Genomic DNA, 13,135 nt, shown 5'->3' on the forward strand with positions numbered 1-13,135 from the left:
AACAGTAATGTGTATATAGTTACATATGCATTGACATTCTCACATGGTCTTGTAAGCACATGTGCAGTGTATACAGCTGTGTACACATAGATTCTTTTGCACAGCCTTTGATGTTCATTTGGCCTTTCTAGGAACTACGTACTCTGGACAATGAGGAGCTATTGGTGCAGCTGCAAGTATTTGAAGAAAGTGGAGAAGAAGATTCTGCTGATCTCAGAAGCCGATTGGAGGATGTTCGCATAGAAATTGAATATCCTTTTTCTGCTATGTATTTGTTTTCAGTGATAAGCTCTTTGGACTATTTGGCCTGTTCTTTCACACTGTCATGAATATTGGTTGCATTTCAGTCTACATAATTTTTTTTCTGGTATGATTCCATGTCACTTGCTGGTATGGGCACAGCATCCAGCTTGGTTCAAGCTTCATTTTTACAGGGAGGAGAGGCAAAGGTGATTGCAAACATGAATGTGTCCATGTGTTACACTAGGGAAAACAAGTTCCAAAATACTGTATTTCATCACATAATAGTTGCCACTGTGTAATATTTGCACCCCCCCCCTCCATTTTGTGTCTGGCAAAATTGGCAGTTTTGTGTTCTTCACATAATAGTCATAGAGCTGTTTGGGGTTGATTTCCCCCTTCCTTGTTTTTCCGAAAGCAAAGCAGTTTAAAAACTATGAATTGAAGGTCTCTAGAACCTGGATCTTCCACCTTTCTCTAAAGAGCTCAGTTTCAATTTTTTTTAAAAAAGAGAGAAGGAAGGGAGAGAGGGAGAATTTTCCTTCCTCCTTTCTCCAAGGCAAATCAGTCTTTAAAAATACAAATAGAAATAGAGCAGTTTGTTTGAGGCTAGATCATCCCTCTTCCTTTTGTCTTGAAGATAAAGCAGTTTTTTATTTTTTTTAAAAACAAACTGAAAAATCTAAGACATATTTTTCATCACATAACAGTTGCACTTCCTTTTTTATTTAAGAAAAAAGGAGTAAATGTGACACTGTTATGCGATGAAATTGAGTAGTTTGTTTTCATGCCGCAGTTAGCTCTGCAACTAGCAGTTCCTATGAAAGCAAAGAGGATAGAGATAGAGGGAAAGGGATAGAGGGAATTAGATGAAATCGGAGGCTCAGTAGAAGAGTCTTGATGTAGAGGGTTTAAACCATGGGTTGCACAACAAGGAATATGTTCCTTTTGTATGTGATATGGTGGAGATTTTTGTGAATTTGACCACCAGGAAGTGTCTGAAATAGGTATAGAATTTGAAACCTTTTTTTCAAAAATAGAATAATAACAATTGATATGCAGTTTAAATATCTACTCATGGTTGAACCCACTATCTTTATCATGCTCTAATTGTAAAGATGAGCAACATGTCCTTTAAAAGAAATAGTGAGATAAATATAGAATCCTAAAGCCTCCAATAGCTCAAGATAGGGTACAGTCCTTTATCTCTCTTGTCTGAACATCCAGTGAGAGAGCGATTGTGTTAAATAGAACACAGACCAACTGTGGCAATATCATCAAGGTTTTCCCATTAAGGGAAGTAAATTGAAAGTGTGTCTGATGGCCAGTGGATATGCTAATTCTTTTTTTCTGTCAAATTCACCAACATTAATTTCATATGGTCTTTGCTTCCTTAATCATTACTCTTCACTGACCCCAGTGAAGTCTTCCAGATTCTCCTCAATACTGTAAAGGATTCAAAGGCAGAGCAGCATTTCCTTTCCATGTTGCAACACCTCCTGCTAGTCCGTAATGATTATGAGGCCAGGTAAAGATATAAATTGCTTTGAAAATGCCTAAAAGATAATTGAGGAGAAATAAGTAACTGTGACTTGTTCATTTATTCGTTATACATTAATTCACTCAACAACAAGAGCTTACTGAGCAGACACTAGTTTTTTAGATGAAGGGACAGAATTTAGACTGCCTCGCCTTATATGGATGAGGATGTACATTCTGCATGCATTTATATGGCTTTGGAAGTAGCTTTGTCAGAAAAAAAGATGTCTTATACCATAGAACTGAGAGAACCTAATTTGGCAGCAAAAAAGATCATTTAATGGAAGCAAATTGCAAAATTGCTGGAGGTAGGAATTAAACTGAACAGGAGCATCTTCTGGTATTAGTGTCATGGTATTTGGTGGGAAGTGGCAGTGAGTGGAACATACAGAGTTATCTATAGGAACTGGGATAAGCCAGTTGTCTAGTTCAAATATTGGGGATTCCACATATACCTGTTCTAGGAGGCCAGTACTTCTAAATGCCAGCACTAAACATCTTCCCTTTTCTTTTTTAGGCCTCAGTATTTTAAATTGATTGATGAATGCATTTCACAGATAGTCCTGCATAAAAATGGTGCTGACCCAGACTTCAGACGCAAGCATCTTGATCTTCATATAGAGGGACTAATAGGTGAGTCTGGACATAGTTTGTTCTGCATACATCTATATATGTATATTTTAATTCCCATCTCCTCCACTTACCACTCTCTGCCCTGGACTGTGGTGGAGGCTCCTTCTTTGGAGGCTTTTAAGCAGAGGCTGGATGGCCATCTGTCGAGGGTGCTTTGAATGCGATTTCCTGCTTCTTAGCGGGGGGGTTGGACTAGATGGCCCATGAGGTCTCTTCCAACTCTACTATTCTATGATTCTATGATATGAAATAACAATATACCACAATATGGAAATTTGTCTTTTCCCATACCTGGCCGGATAACAAAAGATATAAAAGTGTTTAATTTTCATAACAAAGATTATAGAATGAAGCTTTGCTTAATGTAGGTGTTTCCTGTATGTTTCCTAAATGTTGTGCAAAATACCCTCAGCCTATCAAAACCATTACCATGTTATATCCACAACAGAAGTATTGAACTTTTATGTATAAGCCATTTTAAGCTTATTCAGTTATTATTTCTTATTGCTTGTCTTCAGGTTGTTTCTGACTTGTGATGAGCCTCATACAAATTTATCATAGAGTTTTCTTGCCAATCATTTTTTCAAAGGTAGTTAGCCAGTTTCCTTTCTCTAAGGATGAGAGAGTGTAACTTGCCCAAATTTACTCAGTCAATTTCCACAGCAGAGCAGAGATTTGATCTCTAGTTCTCCAGAATCCTAGTCTGACACAAAAACCACTATACCATATTAGTTCTTAACTTTTGTTTTATGTATATTAACATGTGTCTGTTTTAATTTACACTTTTATTGTTGTATTTTAACTATGTTTTAATATATGCATGTATAGATACATTTGACTATGTTATGCCCTGTCTCATACTTAAGGAGGCAGGTTATTAATAATAATAACAATATATAATAATTTAAACATAACAATTATTATCTTATCATAAAAGCACAAAAAGATATAGCCACGCTCAATAAGGTTGCCAACCCAAAATGGCTGAGTCAATATAAACGTACCTTTCAAATTGCCCACTATCTAAAAATACAAATGCCAGAACATTTTAGGGTATTCATTTGAACTAGATTTGATCAGCTTGAGACTATGGTCAGATATGAGAGTTTTAACAGCATCCCTTATAATGAATGCGGAGCACCTGAAATTGAGGATATAGCACACATATTTTTTGATTGTAAATTGTACCAGAAGATGAGAGACTTGTGCCTTGGTTCATATATCAAACGGACAATGTATTGGGAATCCCATATCAGAACAACATAATTTATGTGTGGCCAAGACCCAAAAATAACATATAAAACAGCTCTGTATTTAAGCAAAACAATACGTTTGAGAACCATATATGTGGGGCTGATCGGGGTAAATTGTAGGGGTGATAAGGAAATATAATGTATATATTCCGTTTTATCATATTTATTTACTGTGTTGTTATAAGTGTCTTATTTTAACTTACTACATTGGGTGTAATCAAATCTTCTCAAGCCTTGTTGTTTGGTTTGGTATTGTGATATGGCCTAAGGACTAATCAATAAATGTATTGATTGATTGAATTATTATCTTATCTTACTCTTGTCCCTATGCTTAGATGGAAAGAAAAATATCTCTCCACCAGAGTCTGTTGTGTAAAATGCATAACCTTGAGGGAAAGGAATATGAATATAAGATAAACAGGTGTATAAATACATCCTGAATTGGCTTAGTATGTATCCAGATATGAAGAAAATCAAGTATAGGCAAATCTGTAAAATGAGCAGTGCCCTTTTTATATTGCCCTGAAATATTGGCTATCGAGATAATAGGTTTTACCTATTAATTTGCTATTGACTCATTTCTTTTTCTTTTCTCTAGATAACCTGATTGATCAAACTAAGGTGGCAAAAAGTGAGGCTAAAGCCATAGAACTGGAAAAGAAGGTTATTACCAGTTCAGCCCTTCCTTGTTACCCTCTTTTAAATTTACCACTTGTTGCATTCATTTCTGTTCTTAATCAAGTCACAAAGCCTTGCTGTTTTTTAAAATCGCCTCAGCTTTTGACACTTTTCTAACTTGTGTTCTCAATCCTTTTTGTTACACTTTGTTTTTTGAATACTTCATGGTTAGATTTTGGGTTAATTGTTGTAATTCACACCTTTATACTCTGCTTTTTTATTTATCTGGCATTCTTTGTCACAACACATCCACACTTTCCCCCTCCACATGCTGTTCGCAGCTTTCTGCATCTAATCCCTGCCTCTATTTCTCTGTCCCATTCCCATGTTAACATGGTTATTAGACAATGAGCCAGGGGGCAACGTTTGTTTGGTTTTAGTGCTGTCATAACACACTGCTTAATTTTTGTTGCACTTCAAAACTGATAAATATTTTCTTTAGTTCATTCTCTGCTGTACTTTGTTGCACCTCCGTGAGATTTATAAAGGGGGTATTTCCTTCACAGTAATGAAGGGATGGTAATGGATCTATATTTGCCTCAGTTATAATTGATGTGTACTCTCTCAACCATCAGATATGTCCCATCTGGCAGGTGTTTCTATCAAAGTGGAAGTGCTTCTGTTGAAGAGTTGTATGATAGAGTAAAGTTAAAGAATTATTGAATGCTTAATAATAACCGCAATTCGGGCATTGTATATAACGTAGAAGAAGGTCCATAGCTCAGTGTTAGAGCTTTGCCTGCAAAGATCTCAGGTTTAGTTCCCCACTTATCTAAACAAAAATATCTTAGCCAGAGATGTTAGTAAATGCTGCATAGTTATTGCTGATTCCAGCACAGTGCTGAAGCAGACAGTTCATGGTCCAACTTAAGGAAGCTTCATATTGATATTATCAGCTGCTTTCCTTGCCGGTGGGCTTTGCTACCTTCCCATTGCTCAGTGCATAGAATTACCACTATCCAGTAATTTTGATTTATTTTAATAGATTATTTGAAATCTACTTCCTCCTTTTCTTAATGAAAAACATTTCAAATGTTTTCCACAAACTCACATACAAAATAAGGCACAGAAAACCAACTACATCCTATTTGTGAAGGATGGATTGGAGCAGCTTTCCTCCCTTTCCTTCCAAGAAAAACAAAAGCAGAGAATTTCTTTTCTAATTAGGAGATTACTCGTCTCATATTTTGGCACTAACAACATATTAACAGCGAAACATAACCTTAAACACTACTTTAATCTAGCATCAAGTTTGTTCTTCATCTTCTTTTTCATAAGTTGAATAACTTAGTTCCTCCTGATGTTTCCTTCCATTTGCCTTTTTGTTACTGTCAACAAATTCTGTTATTTCTGTTCTATCATTAACACATTCTGTTTATAAAATCCATTTCATCTTCAACGGTATCAGCTTTCGCTCTCTTTGTCCTGCCTTGGGGTCCTGTGTAAGATAAAGGTGGGATATAAATATTTAAGTTTCCATTGTTCTCAAAGGAGATACTTCAGAGGGATGCAGAGTCTGTGGCATGAGATCTCGCCAACATGGAGTCTATAAAATTATTAATATATATGATGTTTCTTCCCTCAGTTGGATTCTGAGTTGACAGCACGTCATGAACTGCAAGTGGAAATGAAGAAAAAGGAAAACGATTTGGAGCAAAAATTACAAGATTTACTTCATGAGAAAGAAACCCTGGAATCAGAGAAAGAACAGGTCTCCTTAGAGAAAAAAAGCCTGGAAAATACTACTTCCTTGCTGAATGATCAAGTAAGGGTCAGAATAATGTAGCTTTAGGGCAGATGTTATAATCATCATTTGAATTTATGTTGGACTAAGGGAATCAATGACACATAGTTTTCCCCATACAGTTTCTAACACGCCTAACCTCTATTACTGTAGAACAGATGTTGTGTAAAAATCCCATTACATGTCTGTCGTTTCAGTTTTTAATTAACTTAGAGGGCTTTTGAAAGATAAGGCAATTCTATTACCTTAAGAAAAGGGGGGTGGGCGTGTAGTATATATAACATATACCATAGCTTAGTAATTAAGTTGATAAATTGAAGGATAAGAAGTATAACCAGTAAATACTATAATAATTTTACAGATAGTAAATTAAATTAACGTTCACCAGTTTCCAAAAAGTTTACTTTTTCATCATAAAATAATAGAATTGGAAGAGGCCCCAGAGGCCATTCAGTCCAACCTCCTACCATGCAGGAAAAGCACATCATTGTACCCCTGATAGATGGCCACCCAGCCTCTGTTTAAAAGAATGAGCTTCCGCCACCCTTCGAGGCACTGTTGAACAGCTCTTACAGTCAAGAAGTTCTTCCTAATGTTCAGGTAGAATTTTCCTTCCTGTAATTTGAACCCATTGCTCTAAATCCTAGTCTCCAGGGCCATAAAAAATAAGCCTGCTCCCGCTTCCTTACAACATTCTTTCACATATTTATACATGGCAATCGTATCTCGTCTCAACCTTCTCTTCTGCAGGCTAAACATACCTAGCTATTTGAGCCACTCCTTCGATAATTTTAGCTGCTCTCCTCTGGACACATTTTATCTTGTTAATATCTCTTGAAATTGTGCCCAGAATTGGACACAATATTCCAGATGAGGTCTAACCAAAGCAGAATAAAGAGCATAATTAGTTCTCTTGCTAAAGACACTATACTCCTTTTGATGCAGCCCAAAATCATATTGGCTTTTAGCTTTTTAGCATATGTAGTGTTGTCAAGCCAGATGTCACTCATCCTATTTCTCTAAATTTTATTTTTCTGCCTAAATGTAGTATACTACATTTCTCCTTGTTGCAATTCATGTTGGGTTTTTTTGACTCAGCTGTCTAATCTGTTACGGTCGTTTTGAATTCTGCTCCTGTTTTCTGGAGTATTAGCTATCCCTCCCAATTTGATGTCATCTGCAAACTTGACAAACATGTCCTCTAAACCTTCATCCAAGTCATTAATAAAAATGTTGAACAGCACTGGGCCCAGAACAGAAACCTGTGGCACTCCATTAGTCACTTTCTAATGTGAAGAGGAACCATGGTGAGCACCTTTTGGGCTTGGTCGCTCATCCAGTTACAAATCCACCTAACAGTAGTATTATCCAGCCCACATTTTACTAGTTTGTTAGCAAGAATATCATGAGGGACCTTGTCAAATGCATAAATGAAATTGAGATATGCTACATCTACAGTATTCCCTGTAACTCTCAAGCTTGTAACGTTATAGATTAGTTTGGCATGACTTGTTTTTGAGAATTCCATGTTGACTTTTAGTAACCACATCATTTTTTTTCTAAGTGAATGCAGACTGTCTCCTAAATGTTCTGCTCCAGAATCTTGCCTGGTAATAATGTCAGGCTGACTGGACTGTAATTGTTTGGATCCTCTCTTTTCCCTTGAACATAGGAACAACATTTGTCCTCCTCCAGTCTGCTGGGATTTCTCATGTTCTCCAAGAATTCTCAAAGATCATTGCTAGTGGTTCTGAAATCTAGTTCCTTCAATACTCTTGGATGTAGTTTATTTATTTCATACATTTATATCCCGTCCTTCTTACCTCCGGCCGGGGGTGGTCAGGGAACCAGCAACAATTAGATGCCAAACACAAATATAAAACAATTACAATTAAAACAGATAATTAAAAACATCAGTTATAAACATCAGTTAAACTGGCCCTAGAGATTTGAATTTATTTAGAGTAGCTAGATATTCCCTGACTACTTTTTAAATCTATTTTGGGTTGTGTTTCCTCTTATTGCAATGTCCACTCCATATTACTCATGTTGAACACTCATTTCCCTTTGGGAGAAGATTAAAGCAAAGAAGGTATTGAGCAGTTCTGCCTTTTCCCTATCCCCTGTCAGCATTTCACCTTCTACATGCAGGGGCCTACCATTTCCTTGGTTGTCCTTTTTATACTGACATATTTTTTTAAAAAACCCCTTTTTTGTTTTTTAATTTTGCTGGCAAGCCTGAGCTCATTTTGTGCTTTAGCCTTACAGACCTTTCTCCTACACATACTGACTATTTGTTAGAATTTGTCTTTGGTGATTTTCCCCCTTTTCCATTTCTTGTACATGTTCATTTTATATCTTAGCTCAATTGAAAGTTTTTTGGACATCCATTCTGGTTTCTTTAGAGTTCTTTTTTTTTCCTTGTTGGCACTATTTGCAGTTGTGCTTTCAGTATCATGCTTTAAGAAACTCCCACCATCATTAACTTCCTTTTCTTTTAGTATTCCTATCCATGGTATCACACTCAGTATTTCCCTACATTTCCTGATGACAGTTCTCCTGCAGTCTAGAGTGTATGTCTGACTTCTCTTAGTTTCCCCTTTCCTGAGTATCACAAATTTCTGGAGAACATGATCGATCCCACCACTTTCCCTTCATTGACCAGGTATTCAGAATTGGTTAGACTCAGACCCAGAATAGCTGATCTTCTTATGTATTCCACCTTCTGGGCAATACAATTGTCTGCAAAACAAGTGAGGAATTTGTTAGACTTTGTATTCTTGGCAGGGTTTATTTATCAGCAAATATCAGAATAATTGAATTCTCCCATTACTACTATATCTCTTTTTTCTGCATGTTTAGTCATCTTTTCAAGGAAGGCGTCATCCAGGTTTTCAAGCTGGCTGGAAGATCTTTAGTAGACCCCCACAACATCTTTTCCAGTTCTCACTCTTAATTTTTCCCCAAATGTTCTCAACCTGTTTGCCAGGATTTCAGCCCTACATCTCATCACAGGTATAAACATCCTTAGGTTGGAAATGTGATACTCTGCTAAGCTAACTTACTGTGTCTCTCTCTCCCCTATCCCTACAGATTGCTTCTCTGATGCAAGAACTTGAGGATCTTAAGAAGAAAATGGAACACATCACTTCTTCATCTGTTTCGCCTGGAGGGGCAGAGGTTTCTCCTACTCCTCCACCACCGCCTCCTCCCCCACCTCTTCCTGGAGGAGCAGCAGTGCCTCCTCCTCCGCCTCCTCCTCCTCCCCCACCTCTTCCTGGAGCAGTAGCAGTACCTCCACCACCTCCTCTCCCTGGAGCAGCAGCAGTGCCTCCTCCACCACCACTCCCTGGAGCAGCAGGAATTCCGCCGCCACCTCCGCCACCTCCTCCTCTTCCTGGGATGGCAGGTGTACCACCCCCACCACCACCTCTACCTGGCATGCCAGGAATACCACCTCCACCTCCACCTCTTCCTGGGATGACAGGGGGACCACCTCCTCCACCACCTCTACCAGGGATGGCAGGGATGCCGCCACCACCACCACCTCTTCCTGGAATGGCTGGGGTACCTCCACCCCCACCACCTCTTGGAGTGCCTCCTCCCCCCATGCCACCTGCATTTGGGTCCATGACAACTGCAGCTCCAGCTCTGCCATTTGGATTGACTCCAAAGAAGCTTTACAAGCCAGAAGTTCAACTGCGAAGAACTAACTGGTCTAAGGTGGTGTTCTGCTGGCTGATTGCTAGATATGCTTCCTGTATTGTTGGTTACTGTTCTTTTTATCCCAGCCATGTTACAGCCTTTGTCCCATGGTGTTACTTGAAATGTCTTCCGCTTTTCCATGTAGTACTGTGGCATTTGTTGGGGATGAGGAGAGATTTATTCAAAAGCTTGCTCTTCTTCATGTGCAACTGATCTAGTTTCATATGATCTTGTGGTGCGGAGGTCTGAGAGAAATTCATTCTCTCCTTTTCCTAGTGAAATAATCATAGATTTTTAAGATTGTGTTTTAAAAATGTTTGGGGGCGTAGGTAGCAAGGCAGCACCTTATCTTCAAGACTGTTAGAATTCTTGAAAGATAAGCTTTTGTAAGTTAGGACTCAATTTGTCAGATACGTGAAACCTTACCCAAGGTTGCTCAAAATATATGAATTTCAACCCTTTTAAGTACTTGATATGAAATAGTACTTCTAAAGTATGATTAGTGGAAAGGTAGGGAGAATCCTCCTGGTTCCAACCCAGGCTATTGAATTAGTCTATCCTGGCCCCTCTCCCTTACCAACCTTGCTATAAGGTGGTGAAGACTGATTTTTTTTTAAAAAATGTTTTTATTACTAGAGATATTCTCCCCCTAGCTGCTTCTCTTCCTGAGCTAGCTCCTTTTTTTGCACTTTTATGTGGCCCTGTTTGCAATGTTTTTGTTTTGTTTTGTTTTTCATTTTATATTCATTTTTGCTATCCTGCATTGAGGACCTTTTTCAATTAGAAAGTAGACTGTACGTTTTATTATAAACAGATTTAAAATAGAAAAAATAGAGCAAATAGTTCCATAAAAATCTATGAATCTACAACATATGAATATATACAAGAAAATAACTTTACGCGAACACTACTTAAGTCTGGTAAAATGAGTTCTGTGCAAAAGTTGATATTATGATACATCTGCCCCAGAATGTTTCTTTTAAAAAAAACAAATAAATTAAAAGCTGTTTATTTGCCATAGAAACATGTTTTGCAGTTTATATGGATGTGTGTTCTGAATGTCTTCTCTCCTTTTTAGATTACAGCTCAGGAGTTATCAGAAGACTGCTTTTGGGCCAAAGCTAAGGAGGATCGTTTTGAGAATGATGAACTCTTTGCCAAGCTGACTCTTGCCTTTTCAAGTGCACAAGCCAAATGTAAGTGATGCTGTTGTGAGCAAGAATAGGTGCAAAGGTGCTTTCAACAAGAATCAGGTGGCTACAATTGGGCTAATGTCTGGAAACAGAATCTTTGTTTCTTGCCTTCTATATGTGTTCTTTTGAGCAATCATAATATTTAAAATTCAACTGTAGCAATACTGTTATTATTCTGCCTCTTCCCCATAACTATATTTCAAAAGTTTCCAAAAAATTAAAAAGAAACTACAGATGAAAGTACAGACATTCTATAAAATAAAATAAAATATTTGAACTTATTATTAAAATTCAGTTAAATTATATCCATATATATAATTAATTTCCACCTCATTATAGAAATGTACAGTCCTCAGATTATGGACAAGATAGGTTCTGTAGATTTGTTTTTAAGTTGAATTTGTATGTAAGCCAGAACAGGTACTTTAAGTAAGTGTATCTGCAACCAATTTTCTAATGGATAGCATAGAGAAAGGTTAACAGTTTGTGTCTATGCCCGCTTTCAGAAGATTTCATGTCACTTTCAAAATTTAATTTTCCTGTGACAATTGGATTTGAAAATTCTGGGTTATCGTGAAAATGAGGATTGGTGATACAGCTTCAGTGAGAGACACCTTTCCCCCCATAACAACTCTTTCAGGAATGTATTTCCCTTTCTAGGGGTAGATTTGCTTGCACATCCTGTTGTCTTATTGCTACCTGTAGAGTTATAAAGCAGTTAAATTATCAATGCATATTTATTTCCACCTCCCTGCCACATGTTCTGACGTGACTGATGAATAGCTGTTCTCCTTGTATCACTTTGTATACTTATGTATAGAATTTTTAGTCAAAAAATGAACCCCAAAACTTGGCTCAACTTATCCACAGGTCAGTATCAATAATCAACCTTAACTTTTATCAAAATAGGAATCATCCCTTCCTCTGTCTAGAGTTGCAAAATGTGAGAGCTTTAAAATCCTTTTAAATAGAGTGGAATATAAATAAAGTATACTTAGAACCTAAAAGAAGTGCCAGCCCCTTCAGCTCTTTTGAGGGGAAGCACCAGAGAGCTGCTGTCACTATTTTCCTTCCCAGACATTTAAAAATGCCACAGCAGAGAGGATGAAGCAGGAGGGGACAGTGATTCTTTTAGGTTCTCTTTTTGGGTGGACTAAGCTCTTGCCTTTTGCCCTCTATTCAGAGAATAGGATGGTTTCTTTTTTGATAACACTGGCCAACACACATTTTGATGTCTCAAGTGTTAGCCCTGTTTCTGGGTATATTTGACTTGTTGATTCCAAAGATGACACCAATTCTCCCCTATTTTTGAGATACAGAACATATGCCATTTACCAGTTGTCATCAGCTCGCCCATAGAAAACCATGATAACCATATCTAAGAAACTAGATATGCACCCTAAAACTGAACCCTAAATAACCCCAGGAGCAAAGACTAAGACATTTTTTTGTTGAGATGGGTATGAATTAAACCAACCTTTTTAAAACAAACAAACAAACAAACAAGCCCTAGATTGCCTTCTTCTCTGACCAGAGGGATGAAAGTCCTTTTTAAATGCCAGGAAGCATATATAGCAAAAAATAGTGGCTAATGGCAACTGGACACCTGGGGGTAATCTGATTCTTTCTCCTCTCTGCTGGATAATACTCAATTTATTGGCAGGTGATATTGTAATTTTGGCCCCAAAACCTGCCTTCAGCTTATGCATTAAGTCAGTTCATACAAAAGTATGCATTATACTCATTTATTGCATATAATCTACAAATATCACAAAGGATTACTTTAAAAACTGAGACAAAAGACTACTTATCATTTCTCTGCATAACTGGCTATCATAAATAAGGCATGACTTTTCATCAACTCCAAAACCTTATGATTAGATACTGCCTTTCAACATGAAAGTAACATTAAAAAATATTTTAGCTACCATGGAAGTTGATATTACTATCTTTTAAAAAATCCCTGCTACACCTTGCTATGGGACTTGTTTTACAGCTATGGATTTTGTGAGATGGGCCTTTCTTTTTGAAGTTATGTTCTACACAATTTAGTGGATGACCCTTAAGTCTTATTTTTCAGGCAGAACAATTTTCATTTACTCTCCCCCCTTTTAAATTTTACACCTTATACATATGGCTGCTTTTAAAAA

At 37.3% G+C, this 13,135-nt stretch overlaps 1 protein-coding gene across 1 annotated transcript in view; it reads left to right on the plus strand.

The window, feature by feature from the left end:
• diaph1 (diaphanous related formin 1) overlaps positions 1 to 13,135 on the plus strand; it is a 142,006-nt gene that overhangs the window by 62,034 nt on the left and 66,837 nt on the right. The window contains 7 exon segments of the mRNA XM_062977847.1: positions 132 to 250; positions 1,652 to 1,768; positions 2,297 to 2,412; positions 4,264 to 4,328; positions 5,929 to 6,108; positions 9,181 to 9,810; positions 10,871 to 11,000. Coding sequence (XP_062833917.1) covers positions 132 to 250; positions 1,652 to 1,768; positions 2,297 to 2,412; positions 4,264 to 4,328; positions 5,929 to 6,108; positions 9,181 to 9,810; positions 10,871 to 11,000 — 1,357 coding nt within the window.

This window comes from Anolis carolinensis, chromosome 4 (genome assembly GCF_035594765.1).
Source record: "Anolis carolinensis isolate JA03-04 chromosome 4, rAnoCar3.1.pri, whole genome shotgun sequence".
Taxonomy (NCBI): domain Eukaryota; kingdom Metazoa; phylum Chordata; class Lepidosauria; order Squamata; family Dactyloidae; genus Anolis; species Anolis carolinensis.